The sequence below is a fragment of the Chiloscyllium plagiosum genome, chromosome 6 (genome assembly GCF_004010195.1).
Source record: "Chiloscyllium plagiosum isolate BGI_BamShark_2017 chromosome 6, ASM401019v2, whole genome shotgun sequence".
NCBI classification, from domain to species: domain Eukaryota; kingdom Metazoa; phylum Chordata; class Chondrichthyes; order Orectolobiformes; family Hemiscylliidae; genus Chiloscyllium; species Chiloscyllium plagiosum.
The window spans coordinates 51299186-51314685 of record NC_057715.1 but is presented as its reverse complement, the minus strand read 5'-3'; the positions used below and the strand labels follow the sequence as shown (position 1 = coordinate 51314685).

General features: G+C 39.0%; 1 protein-coding gene across 2 annotated transcripts in view; it reads right to left on the bottom strand.

Annotated features, from left to right (window-relative positions):
• Positions 1-12939: 12939 nt before the first annotated feature.
• The window catches only part of LOC122550577 (proton-coupled amino acid transporter 4-like), a 192589-nt gene continuing 190028 nt past the window's right edge, over positions 12940-15500 (bottom strand). For both annotated transcript variants that reach the window (XM_043691517.1, XM_043691518.1), the window contains exon 11: positions 12940-14654. In XM_043691517.1, coding sequence (XP_043547452.1) covers positions 14344-14654 — 311 coding nt within the window. In that variant the 3' untranslated portion in view covers positions 12940-14343. The remainder of the gene's footprint in view (positions 14655-15500) is intronic.

Below are 15500 nucleotides of genomic sequence, written 5' to 3'. Positions count from 1 at the left end.
TACTGACTTTTGTCCAGTCCTTCCATACAGAGTTGAAGGATAGCTGTTTTATAAAATTAGACCTATGATCAAGAAAGTGCCTTGGAATTCCTTCCCAGACATAACAGCACTGGAGAGCCACTGGAATGTAGTTACGTTCCTGCATCTGCTGGGAGTGGCCCTCACACATCATGCAATTCTTATTTGATCTCTCCCAGGTGTAGGGGAAGATTTTTTTTCTCTCCTTTATTATTCAGTCATGGATATTTGTGTAATATCTGGAGGCTTTCAAGGATGAGTTTACCCATGCATCTGTGTAGTTTGAACCTTGTGATGCTGTGGTATTACAGTTCATTTAAAGGTTGTTTTGGCAAAAGATTGGATGAGATAGCAAGAAGGCAGGTGTGTCAGTTGAGCTTTAAATCATTAGTGATCCTAGTCCTATCAAATTGTCTCTAAAAATAAGGAGGATATTGACCATCCAATTTTTTTTCCCCCTTTCTGGATATATTGATGAATCTTACCACAACTATTTTTAATAATAAAAAAAGAATATATTAAGAAACTGGGAGAAACTTGAGTCTGCCATCATCTGTCAAGAGAGATTTCAAGGTAATATTTTCATTCTGGTATGACACAGTTCTGAAGGAGAGTCATATCAGACTCGAAATGTTAACTCTTCTTCCACCCCCAACAGATGTTGCCAGACTTGCTGTGTTTCTCCAGCATTTACTCTCTTTATTTGTGTTCCAGTATCCAGAGTATTTTGCTTTTAGTTTTTTTTACTTAGAATTCCAAATTATCTATGGGTCCACTAAGTGTTTGTTAAAACAGTATACCAAGGCTTTCTGATTTTAAGTGCAGCTCTTGTCCGCTTTAAACACAGGTTTGTTTCTTTCAGTAATTCTCAAAGCCTGGCATTAGTTATTCCCTATTATGACCCTGTCCCAGTGGCAAGACCCACAGTGGTGGGGCCACTTTCAGGTCACAAACCCAGACCTCCCATATTAGTGAACCTTACATAGTGAGCCTTGCTTTTTGCTAGAACAAACTAATTATGAATTTGTCTCCTAACTCCCTAATCAATTAAGAAAAATGGATCCATTTTGGCAGAGTAAAACTTTCTGTTTGAAGGGATCAGCAACGTTTGGCAGTAATTGGATTTTCCAGACTGCAGCAGACACAGGAATGGAGAGGAGACATGGGACAGGTGCCTATCAATTGAAGTCTCTTTTTCTGAAGCATGAGAACCAGCTGAGGGACCTGAGGAGCTGCAATGGAGGCAAACCCACTAAAGTCAGGAAACATAGAAAATCGGTAGAGTGAGACCAATCAGCCTATTGAGCACACTTAAAATATTAAACCATGATCATGTCTGATCCTCTGTCTAAATGGCATACTCCCCCTCATTCCCTATACTCAATAACAGTTTAGACCTGTGGGATGTGGGAAAAATAGTGTTACTTCTACAATTCCATTTACTTATACAAAGTAAATGAACTCACACCAGTGTGTAATTGTTTTAGCCAAGAGCTGAGTCAACAAGAATGGAAACTATGTGGAGGAAATACATAATTGTTTTTGTATTAGCTAAAATTGTACGCCAGAATGAAACGTGACTGCAAAACAATGGTAGATATTACAGGCGAATAGATAAGATGCTGTGATGGGAGGAAGTTAAGCTAGATACGCCTGTACAAACAGTAGGTATAAACATCTATTTCCCCACTTTTACAGAGACACAGGAACAAACCCCAATTAAAAGGGTCATAAGGATCAGTATGGTAGGGGAAAGCACAGATGGAGGGGGTAGATAATGATGAAGAAAGAATATGCCTAACAATGACCTACAGCGGGATGAGGTCAAACGGCCTTGTGAGGCCAGAATAAGCATTTTGTCACAGACAAGGCCGGATAAGGCAAGAGATAAACAGGAGTAATGGGTGCCGGTCTTAGGGAAGTGGAAGATGTAAACAGGGGAGGAGCAATGTAAAACAAAAGAAACCAAATTATATAAATGTTGTGTATTAATTGAATTTGGGGTGTGTATGTCCCCTGCCTTATAGACACTGGACATCACACCCTCTTGCAAGTGTAAAATTAAGGACACTACTGATTCAGATTTTGTCTCGGACTGCAATTATTGAAGTGTGTGAGCTTTGTTTCTCACAGACCTCTAGAAATTTATTTCTTATATATGTTACTTAACTTGTATCTCTATGGCATTCTTTGGTAGAGCATTTCACAAATTCACGAATATCTGAAAGACAAAATTTCCCTCACCTCAGTATCCTGAGACCAGGACTTCATGTTCCGAAGCCCCTAGCCAGAGGAAACATCCTTGTATGTAGTCTATCCAACCCTGTCAAAATTTTATATTTTCCAATGAGCTCCGCTCTCAATTTTCTAAATTCTAGTGAATACAGGCCCAATTGACCAAATCACACTTCATATGATAAACCTGCCATCCCAGGAATCAGTTTGGTAAGCATTTACTCTGTTTCATCTTTAACAAATATATATTTTCTCAGATAAGGAAGAAGAAGAAGGTCTGTGCAATCAAACATTGTTGATGATAATGGCCAAAGAACTGCTCAGTCAGAGGGTGTTCCCTCCAACTTGGCAATGGTCACTAAGAGGACTTCAAGAGGGTAATGACAGTTGAGTGCCATATTATGTTTAGATGCAAATCCCATTCTCTGAATTGGCCAGCATTCTCCTTACATCACTCATTATCTCAAAGCACTTTGCACCTCTACTCATTCCTCTCTTTCCGCAGGCAGCTCCTCATATTTCAATGGGACTATTTGCAAAATGATGGAAGATGTCAACAGTGCATTCAAGCTGTACTTGTATAGCAATGTTTTGCTCAGTTCAGTCAAAATTTTGGAACTCCTTTCTTGCTAGCATCACGAGTGTACCTACACCTCATAGACTGTAGCAGTTCAGGAAGGCAGCTCATTATTATCTTCTCAAGGGCAAAAAGACACGAGCAATAAATGATGGCCTATCCAGCAAAGGCCATATCCATGAATAACAAAAAAAAAATGCCATTCCATTGAGAAGAGAGGATAACTTCTGAGATTCTACTTGAAGGAGACAAGATCATGAACACAGAAAATCAGTTCATGATATGCCTGAGGACTAGTGCCTCTGGAGGCTCAGGCTTTCATGATAGGTTGTTTGCATTGTCATGATCTCTTTTTCAGTCTGGCAGGATGGCACACAATGCTCATGACCAAAAGATGTGCATCTTTTAAGCAGTTTACCTCTTCTGCTCTGTATCTCTGGCTCTCACGTTATGTGTTCTCTTCTGCAGGGTGAGAAATCAGGATGATGTGAATGTTGATTATATGCAAGAGAAGATAATTGGTTGAGCGTGAATGAGTGTTGGCTGTTCAGATTTTTTAATTCACTTGTGGGATTTGCACATTGCTGGCTGGCCAGCATTGTTGTTTTATTGCCTGTCCCTAGTTGCTGTTTAGAAGATGGTGATGAGCTACAGTCTTGAACCACTGCAGTCAACACAGGTAGGACTGCTGCTGTCCATTGATCCACATCATTAGGGAAGGAATTTCAGGATTTTAACCCAGCGACAATGAGGGAACTAACCCATGCAAACATGGGGAAAATGTACAAGCTTCATGCAGACAGTCACTCACCAGGTCCCTGAAATTGTGAAGCAGCAGTGCTAACCAGAGCAACCATGCCACCCTAGCATTTTGCAGCAATCTACAGCATTACAAATTTCAGTATTATTCTTGTATGTAGTCTATCTTTAAAGCAGTAAAGATACCTCTCCACTGTTGACCTTCAACTGATTCCTGAAACAATATAGATTTTTTACATGATGAAATGCTATCATGAGTCTTTAGCTCAATTTGTTTCCTATCTGCAGATTGATTTGTAAGTTTGGCATTTGTGGCTAAAGTAAATTCATAATTAAAATAGGTCCTGATCTCAGAACCCCTACAGTGTAGAAGGAGGCCATTCAGCCCATACTGATCTTCCAAAGAGCATTCCCCCCCCCCCAACCTTGCATTTCCCATGGCTATTATACCTAGCCTGCATAAAAGAGGCAATTTAGCATGGCCAATCCACCTAACCTGCACTATCACCTGATGAAGGAGTGACGCTCCGAAAGCTAGTGTGCTTCCAATTAAAGCTGTTGGACTATAACCTGGTGTTGTGTGATTTTTAACTTTGTACACCCCAGTCCAACACCAGCATCTCCAAATCATGCACATGTTTGGACTGTGAGAGGAAACCCACACAGACACAGGGAGAATGTGGATTTGAACCCAGGTCCCTCGGTATTGTGAACTGTAGTGCTAACCACTAAGCTGCCCTGCTTATCAACAAGGTAATAAACAACAAGGCTGCAAGTTGGTGCAGCCAGTAGCCAATTCAGACATCTGAAAAAGTAAATAAAAATGATTTAAAGCATCCAATGATATTTTTACCAATTGTTGATTCTCCTGTTCCCTGGATGCTGCCTGACCTGCTGCGCTTTTCCAGCAACACATTTTCAGCAATAAACAACAATTACTCATGTCCCTCTGAAACTGATTCCATAGCTGCAGTTTTTCCAGGATTTTGGAGGCAGGATTGAGGGTGACTTAGGTGGGAAATTTCCAGAAATGACATTTAGGGGAAGTTATCATATTGGGATCTTGCCCAATGACCTTCCCAAAGGAAGGCTGCAAGTTGGTGCAGCCAGTAGCCAATACAGACATCTGAAAAAGTAAATAAAAATGATTTAAAGCATCCAATGATATTTTTACCAATATTGCAAAGGTTCCAAACAGTATCTGGAACTCAGCAGCATGGGGAAGGCAACTTCACCACAGGAAATAATTGAGGACTGTAACTGCCATTATAAGCTCATTTTAACATGATAGTGGCCAGGGAACTGGTGAGAGCCAGCTGCAGCTAGTTCTGGGAGACCCAAGGGGATTGAATCCTAATCAGATGCCTTTGGTTGAGATTCAGAATATGAAGATCCGCCTTCACAAGCTCCTGGCCAATCAGAGGGCCAACACATTTTCAGATCTTAGTGTACTACTGGGAACAGTGTCCATTTCTAGGATTATATAAGGCCTTAAGAAGAAACAACATGGAGACCACAGTAGATATTTGATTGACAGTGCCCAAGAGTCTACATATTTGGAAGCTGTGTGAACAACTGGGGAGTGGGCACAACATCCTCCATCTCAGCAGTAATTTAAAGAGGAATGGCAGTTGTGGCATTCTCTACAGCTATATGCAGCTGGATGGAATGGCCACATCAGAATTTAGGATGAGGCAAGACTCTTAACATGCGTCTGAAGGCTATGAGTCAGCTTTTGTAACTTCTCAGCAGGAGTGCCTTCAAAACCTCCATCTTACGTGACCAGTAGAGATAGATCTCTACAGCTTCGAGGGAGACATAAATCAATGAGTGGTCACCCAGAGCCTGTGAGGGCTTATTCTATGCAGTAGTATGTTCCTGCCTCTAAGCCAGGAGGCCTGGGCCCATTGTTGCAGAGGTGTGTAATGACATCTCTGAACAGGCTGATTAGAAAATACCTTTATTATTAATGGTTAGTGTTTTAGCAGGCTCTTCTGGTACAGTAGTAGTGTCCCTACCTCAGAGTCATAATGTTTGGGTTTAAGTCTCACCTGCTCTAGAGCTGTGTAATAAACCTTTTCAGAGATGTTATGAAAAATATCTTTTAATAGCACCTCACAAATTGTGGCCAATTCATGGATGCCATATTTACAAAGGTTTCTAACTGCATTAATTTTGGAACAGATATAGCCAGTGAATCGCAAAAGGCTGTTGGCCTTCTGGACTTCCACAGCTCCCGGGGTTGTCATTGAGATTCAAATGGTGATCAATAGATTAATGGACAGATGTGCATATCAATTGGAAGAAATTTCATTCCTTCAAAATGTAGCTGGTAAGTGACTATAACAAGAGGTTACTGCAAGTATCCAGGGAGCTGCCATGGTGCTTCCATCATTCAGCAGTCAAGGTGCTATAGCTTTTCCATCTAACAGACAGCTCAGCGGATGGCTCAAGGGACAGTAGTACCCAATCAGGATCTGGCTTCTGGCTGTGTTGAGAAACCCGACAACAAAAGGTAGAGGGAAGGCTTCCGAGGTGTCACAATAGAACAAGTCAATAGTTTGCACAAAATGCAGTTCAATTTCCTTGACCAATCTGTGCTGTGCTTTGGAGAACTCAACATATCCAGGCAGATTCAGCTGAGTCCTGTGATGCAGTATTACGTTTGTTTCATCACAAGTCCCATGAGAGCTTGCATTCTTCCCACTACCCCAGGAACAAATCTCGTCAATGTAAACAAATGCTCACGATTACATCCTTTCTGACCCATACATTTTCAAGTGTAGGGAAAATCAAATGTATCAGTATAGTTCCATACAGTTGAAGGGTAAGTTGAAGAGTTTGAAGCTCTTGTGCTGCTATTGTGGACATTTCAGCAATATGTTTTGTAAACGATAAATCATTGAAAAAAACTTGTAAAACATTTAGAGTCAAATATTTGCCATATAGTTGCTTTAGTTTCAATTAACCATGTTGTTGAATGGGATTAGTTTTGGATCTCGATTCACAATCTTCAATAAATAGCAGTCAAGAAAATAAACTTCCGAACTAAGGTCTAACAGGTTATTATCTTTGTGTCAGGTGTAAATTCTGTGAATGGGCAAACAATGTTTATTGTAAAGATGTTGTGATAATAAGAAAAACTGACAGCTATAGTTATGAAATTTTACAAAAGCAAATGTAATTCAAATTTTTCAAAAATATTTTACATAAGTCTTCTAACATATTAATCATTTTAAAACAGTTTTCTACATATCAGATTTGTACACTTTATCTGCAACAGTACACTATTATTACATCATCATATTATAGAGGTCTGTAGACACAGTTTATTTGATTAGATAGGATAACAAAATACAGCATGATTATAATGGATTAATCTGTCGTCAAACCCCAATACCTCATCAGATGGTAAGTGTATACTTGGTAGATAAAGGGATAAAACGAGGACTGGAGATCAGAGTCGAGAGTGTGGTGCTGGAAAAGCACAGCAGGTCAGGTAGCTTCTGAGGAGCAGGAGAATCAATGTTTCGAGCAAGAGCCCTTCATCAGGAATGAGGCCAGTACAGGTAAACAGTCTAGTCTGAAATAAGTATGTTTGAATATTTTGAACAGTTTGAAATATGTAGCTGTTTAAAAATGTCAAGGATTGGAATAAACTCAAAGAAACAAATGTGTTTAGTTTTATTCTAGTCTACATTAGTATTTTTGACATGAAATAATAGAATATAATTGAATCTGACTATACAACTGTTGAAATACAATGACATGAAGACACAAGGGACACAAACAATTCAGCAAATTAAGTTGTATCTGTATGGAAAGAGCTGAAGAAAGAAAGAAAATGCAAGAGTATGAAAAGTATCTAAGATGATTCAAAAGATGACAATATCTTGCATTTCCAGTTACATATTTTTGCATTTAATATTAATTCTGATAATCGAATTTGTACTGATAACTAATATACTAAAAGAGAAACTGTTCTACTGGTCATTACTAGTGTGCTCTGAATCAAGAATATATTTAATATATACTGCTATGGTAGAGAACAATAAATTCGAATGCTGACTGCTATAGTAATGCCTTCATCTGTGCAAATGGCTCATAGAATTTGGCTCAAGTAGTTCAAACTACATTGTTTTTCCAAGGTCTACAAATTAACACATTGAGATAGATATATGGTCCATTCCATGCTTATAATAGCCCTAACAGAACTAATAAATTCAAGATTAAAATATTCAATATTAAAAAAAATTCTAGAAAACCACACCATTGTTGACAGTTAACTATGATTCATCCAAATATATATAAATTTTCCCATTTCTGAAATATCAGTTATGTGTCATGACAAATTATACTATAATCCATAAATTGCTTATCTTATCAAGTATTAGAAACTTAACTATCTTGGGACTAATTTACACTTGATATGGTGTTAATGAATTCCAGTTTGATTTATTTTCCTATTCACCTGAAGGTTATGATGAAAGTGAAAATAATAAACAATATTTTCACAGTGGCTTAGTAATACTCAGTTAAAAGTCTAACAAAGCTTTTCCAATACAAGTTCTCTCTAGCTGGTTTCTCAAGAAAGAAAAGTATAGCTCCATAAAAAATGGACTCTCTTGTACAATGAATGTTGAAAATGAAGTCTCTAGCCGGGAAGACAAATTATGATTTTTAATGGATACTGTAGTTTTTCTATAATTTTTATTGTTCAGGAATTTAGAAAATGGCCCTGATAATGTGATGTTTTTAAATCTGCCGCCAATACTCCAGCAATTTCACTAATCTCCTTTGAGAGGACCTACCCAGAAATTCTGGAAAATAAGTAAAATGTAAAAATACCATTCTTATAAATTGGTTAGAAAAACATGTTACCATGCACTTTAGATAAGTTGAAATTCAGCCTGTGCTGAAAATACTATCAATGTGCTATCAATGATATCAGCAAGAGGCTCAGTAAAACTGTTGTTTGTAACTTAATTGATTGGTGATGTTCTCCAAATGCATGTAGAGGAGTTGCTCTTTCCAGACAAATGGCAAAAACTGTCAAGGTAAATAACCAGCAGTAGTGGTCAGAGTTGACAGACATGTAACTAGTTTAGCAAATTGGTTGGATAGCAGGTATACTATCATTTAGAGACAGAAGTCTGTGTTTCAGTCATAATTAGACAGTCCTGTTGCCCTGCATGAGAATACATTGTATTGGTGATGGTTTGGTTGCGCATTATGCCTTAAAAGCTGGAGAAGATGTTAGAATCCAGAGCCATCAAAGCAGCAGCCTGAGCAGGTTACTGCATTGGAGCATTGCTCCGAGGACATGACCACAATGGCTCAGGAAATTCATGATCTGACCAGATTCTTTGACGTAAATCTTTTATTCTCCATGCCTATACCACAATTGGCACTGTTTTAGCCCTGGTCTTTTGACTTCACTTCCCATTTCCTATCATTCATTCAGTCCACACACTTCATTTAATCTTCTACTGCTATTACTGATTAATTTTGCACCTCCTGCAATGGTGCAAATAACATTTAGCACCCACACCTGTGGAACCTTTCATAAAATTTATACAATGTTGACATGGATCCCCTTTAAAACTTACAGCCTGCCACACACTAGCACATTCTCTTTTATTTTGCAGGTCAGATTGGCCAAGAAATAGGAGAATACAGGTGGAGTGCCATTATCTTCACAAGTCCACTAGAAGAGGCTGTCCGAAACGAGTTGCTAGAGCACACATCAAAAACATCACAATTGCTGAGACGACAGGACATACTACTTAAGGTGTGTGTTCATGATACCTCTTTTTCTCTTCTGTTTTTTCCCCGTTATACAAAATGGTTTGAAATGGCATTGCTACTATTCAATTGTTTCTGCTAACCCTACCCCCCTTTTTTTCTTTCCTCATCCATCACAAATAATGGGTGCAGTATCAGCAGAGGAAGAGGACAAACTGTCTTGCAGGCATGAAGTCAGAAACTGTCAAGTTTTTAGTTAAAGACTCAGTTAGAGGGCTTTTTAAACAGAGAGTCATACTGTGTATGTTCAAGAACGCAGACCCAAACAGCACACTGGAGGGTGAACCTGCACCTTAGTATGATTGTAAATGACACATAGAAAAGATGACTGCTAATTGGACCAACCAAACATTTAACGTATCAGACTGCCTGCCAAGAAATCTTCTGACAATATTTGAAGTTTACAAAAAGCCAGCTCCCAATTTGTGCAGTATCTCTGCAGAAAGATTGGAACCAGTGCAGTAAGTATTGGAGTATTTGATCATCTCTGAACACTGTACCAAGGGTCTCAATCATAGAGCTCTGATGACAAATGGAAGCTCAGGCTGCTGCTTTGATGGCTCTGGATTCTAACATCTTCTCCAGCTTTTAAGGCATAATGCGCAACCAAACCATCACCAATACAATGTATTCTCATGCAGGGCAACAGGACTGTCTAATTATGACTGAAACACAGACTTCTGTCTCTAAATGATAGTATACCTGCTATCCAACCAATTTGCTAAACTAGTTACATGCCCAGAGTCATTGGGGTAATTTCTTGTAATGGCAGCAGATGAGCTGAAAGTATTGTTAAGACAGGCAGTCGGGATTTGCCTCAGGATGATAGCTCAATTTCAACTTTGTTTGTTCTGAACTGTAAACAGAACCATTTTGGACCATTTTTCTCCCGTGCAATGGTTTGGACTAGTGGTGTTTGGTCATGAAAAAATACAAACACCAATACTGAAGCAGGAGATATTTATCTGGTTGATGCAATTACTAGATCTGATGGTAGGAAAGACTTTGGGTGTAAGAGGATGATAATAATTCCAACAAAGCATTTGTTATAGAAATCTGGCAGGATTGGTGGTGTTTGATCTTCCTTGACAATCTTGATTTGACTATTTATCTTGCTCTTGTACACTGCCTCCACTTTTGTAAGGCAAAATTATGGAGTATGCAGTAAATGACAGTGATTCTGGACACTCTCTCTCAAGATCATACTGCAGAATGTCTGAACACCTGTATTGACAGTGAAACCTTTGCTTCCCAATTCTAATTGCTTCTAAATTGATGATCTGTAGAGGAGTGACTCCAACAGTGGTTTCTATGCCTCTGTGATTGGGTTCCTGGTGCTGGGTCAATAGACGTTCTCCCTGTTTACGTACATTCCGATTTCTCTACATGGAGCATGAAAGGCTATTAGGATGTAAGTAATTATGCTCTGGACCTGGAGAAAGGCTGTTTTCTTGATGAAGCCCAGAGCTCTATCTTTCTGCTTTGTTGTGCCCCTGAGATGAAGTGAAGAATTTGTTTTGCTTTTTTTTTGTGTGGAGTCACCTGTTTGATGCTGTAATACACAGCTAATTAACAAATTAAGCCTCTCGCAGCTTCAGCGTGGATTGAACCGCATGCTCCTGTTGGCAGTGTAACTTTATTCACCAGTCCCTGGGCAGAAATTGTTCTACATCTCTATAAATAACTCACCACAATTTTGAATTCTTTTGAGCAATCAATACAAACAGAAGTAGGCTTAAAAGTCCCCTGTCAGCCAAAGTCTGAGCATAACTCTGAGCATCCTTTTCTCTTCACTGCTGTAGGGGGATTTTAGAGTGATCAAAAACAGTACTTCAGTTCATTTTAGAGAATAAGTGACAATTGCTAATAATAGTTATTTGTAAAATCATGACATAGATTGAGTCCTTAAGCAGAGAGATATCTCCAACACTCTTATTATTTCCAAAATAGCTAAACTTTACTCTCAATAATCATAAAGAGAAAGGTATACATACTCAAATAACTATCTGATTTTTTCTTATGACAAACATGACTATTTTATTAATTTAAGAAGGAAATATTTAATCTTATGATAATCCCAGCTTCTCTAGAGAGCACAATGACAATTAAATGTCAATAGTGTTGCATTATGACTGACAACACTCATATTCCTATTCAGAAATCTGTATTTTTCTAACTCTGCTTCCTTTTCCATAGGACACCCAAATTAAACTGTATTTTGGAACAAAAATGAACAGTTGTTGCAAACGGGATTTTATGGAGATTACAAATTAATAAACAAGCCAGAAAGTTGTGTTCTATATTAAAGGATTACAGCTAAATCAAACAGTTTCAGATATTGTCCATGATAGTACTTTCTTTAATTTCACACTTTCAATATTCCTGCTTTTGTTGTCTTTAAACCTCCTTCAGTTATCTGGGTGGCACAAATGAAGTTGAATACTTTGGGAAATGGTATTACTATTAGCAACATGGCATAAAGCATCATTCTTTGACGATTCCAGTTGTATTTGTAACTGAAAGAGTTATTGCTGAGGCATGTATAAGTATGAGAAAGTGAGGACTGCAGATGCTGGAGATCAGAGCTTAAAAATGTGTTGCTGGAAAAGCGCAGCAGGTCAGGCAGCATCAAAGGAATAGGAGAATCGACGTTTCGGGCATAAGCCCTTCTTCATGAATGAGGAGGGTGTGCCAAGCAGGCTAAGATAAAAGGTAGGGAGGAGCGTTGGGAATACGATAGGTGGAAGGAGGTTAATGTGAGGGTGTTAGGCTGGAGAGGGGGTGAGGGCGGAGAGGTCGGGAAGAAGATTGCAGGTCAAGAAGGCGGTGCTGAGTCTGAGTGTTGGGACTGAGAAAAGGTGGGGGGAAGGGAAATGAGAAAGCTGGAGAAATCTGCATTCATCCCTTGTGGTTGGAGAGTTCCTAGGCGGAAGATGAGGCGCTCTTCCTCCAGGCGTCATGTTGCCATGGTCTGGTGATGGAGGAGGCCAAGGACCTGCAGGTCCTTGGTGGAGTGGGAGGGGGAGTTAAAGTGTTCAGCCACAGGACGGTTGGGTTGGTTGGTGTGGGTGTCCCAGAGGTGTTCTCTGAAACGTTCTGCAAGTAGGCGGCCAGTCTCCCCAGTGTATAGGAGGCCACATCGGGTGCAGCGGATGCAGTAAATGATGTGTGTGGAGGTGTAGGTGAATTCCTGATGGATATAGAAGGATCCCTTGGGGCCTTGGAGGGAAGTGAGAGGGGAGGAGTGGGCGCACGTTTTGTATTTCTTGCTGTTGCAGGGGAAGGTGCCGGGAGTGGAGGTTTGGTTGGTGGGGTGTGTGGATCTGACGAGGGAGTCGCGGAATGAGTGGTCTTTCCGGAACGCTGATACGGGTGGGGAGGGAAATATATCCTTGGTGGTGGGGTCTGTTTGGAGGTGGCAGAAATGACGAAGGATGATACGATGTATCTGGAGGTTGATGGGGTGGTAGGTGAGGACCAGTGGGGTTCTGTCCTGGTGGCGATTGGAGGGGCGGGGTTCAAGGGCGGAGGTGCGGGAAGTGGAGGAGATGTGGTGGAGGAGATTCTCCTGTTCCTTTGATGCTGCCTGACCTGCTGCGCTTTTCCAGCAACACATGTTTAAGCATGTATAAGTATGACCTACTATGATAGCATATGAACATATGGGGTGGAAACAGTTTAGGATTTTGAAGGAACATGACCTAACTTCTGGTCCTGCTCAGTCTCTAACAATTACTTTATGTCAATATAGCTGGCTGCTAACATGCAATAAACTATATCTTGGTAACTTATAAAAGACTATTTTATTGGATCAGGAAGTGGTTTTTGTTGACCATATAAGATCAATTAGGCCTTGGAGTTCCTTATACTTAATGAGTATGATGACAGCAACCCTCATTATAAAGACAATCTCATACAGCATAGTGAGCTGGCATGTACATACAACAATTTCTACTCCTTTTACCACCCTCCTATGTGTTAGAACAACTATTTGCATGGTCTGTATTGAGATTCAAGTGAAAACTTGAAAAAATTAAAATTGATAATATTCACATCTGGATGTTACTGAAGGCTATGTTCACCACATAGGTCTAAGATTAGGAGTGTAGCGAGTTTCAGCTGAGTTGCTGGGCTGATAATTTATCAGCTTTAAAGTTGTGCCTGATATTCACATGAAGGCTGCTGAATAGAACCAGATTTCATTTGTTACCAAATTTTGTTAAACATTTTGTTTTGGAGAGACTCAGGAATGGAGGGGGTCAGCAGAGCACATTTGACATGATACAAGAGGTTAATAGCACTAATTCTGCTGTAATTCTAATGCTCTAACAGGACAGGCATTATACTGGGTAGTTCATAGGATGACAGAATCAGAGGAAAGTACTAAACATTCTATGAGAACACTATCATGCCCCTTCTTCCAATTTTCTTTAAGCAAATCAATAAGTTTTTACATTATCTTTGACTTAATCCTTATGGATAAAATATGATACCAAAGAACAGGGATGAAATATCTCATGCACTGCACCAAGGATCATTATTCAATTTTACAGCTCCTCACTCATGTTCCTAATTTTGGCATAGTGTTAAACAGGTGCTGAGCAGAAAAAATATACATCTCTCAAAGGGGAAAACAGACTGCATGCTAACCTATGCCACCCACTATATATATATATATAAATTGCCACAGAGCAGCATTGTCACATAATACAAAGAGCTGTACTGAATGTTTTCAACACAAAAATAATTTACAAAGCAGTTACAACCAGGTTCTCAACAATCATTATGTCTTACATGTGGGTATGTGAGACCCTTGAAATTGCAGTGAATACCTTAAACATTCAATTTAAGTAATATTTCTTGTTATATAAAGTTGTTATATAAAGTTGTAGACAGTTCCATAATTCCTCAAAATATAGCAGCTCTAAAATACGTTTTGCTCAGAAGCTTCAATTATTGGCCCAAGAATTCAGTACAGTAGAATTAAAGTAGATAGAAGGGCTTATAGTAGGCTTAACTATCGATGCTGTATCTGGGTAGATGATCTCTACAATAGTCACATATGTTCCAGTCAGGAAGCCAATGATTCCAATCAGTGCTATGGTGATGTCCTTAAGGAGCAACCAAACGGAGACTCCTTCTCCAGAAAATGTGATGATCTCCAGCAAGGGGGGAAAGATGAGAGCCAAAGCACTACTACTGACTGCTCCAACAAATGAAATCACTAAATCAAGTCTTGGAATTAAGATAGCCGTAGCACCTGGTGAAAAAAAACAGAAAAAGATACACAGGATTAATCAAGTTACATGTACCTGATTATATAAACAAATGAAATCACTAAATCAAGTCTTGGAATTAAGATAGCCGTAGCACCTGGTGAAAAAAAAACAGAAAAAGATACACAGGATTAATCAAGTTACATGTACCTGATTATATACACTTGAGATGTTTAGGGCTAAGATCTAGAATTCCCCTAAGTGCTAAAGAATAGTTTAGCAGAAAGATCAAAAAACATAAGGTTCAAAATTGTATGTTTATTCAGATATTTGGGTGAAATTCCTTGTGCTTTTTCTCACAAACCTATTATAAATTCATCTTTGAGTAGATATTTTGTAAAATGGAAAAGGGATTACTTTTTCAAAGAATTATATTAACCTTTTTGGTAGTCAATGATGGAAGTAAAAACGAAAAAAAAGAATTCCTTGTGACTAGATACAATTGAACTGTGTTAAGAAAATCCTTTACATGATAATTCCAGCAGTTTTGCTGAAATTTAAGAAGCAGCAAGTTAAGTAGAAATATTACAATGAATCACATATATATGAGAAATAATCTGAAGGCTAGACCTTATAACCATGCCAACAGGAAGGGAGTTAAGAATTATAAAATGAAACATGGAGCCCCATCACATCGAAACATTAGAAAATAGGTGCAGGAATAGACCATTCAACCCTTCAAGCCTGCACCACCATTCAATATGATCATGGCTGATCATCCAATTCTGTACCCTGCTCCCACTTTCTCTTCAAATCTTTTTGTCGCTTTAGCCCTAAGATCTATATATTTCTTGAAAGTCATCAATGCTTGGCCTTAAAAGTTTCGTATG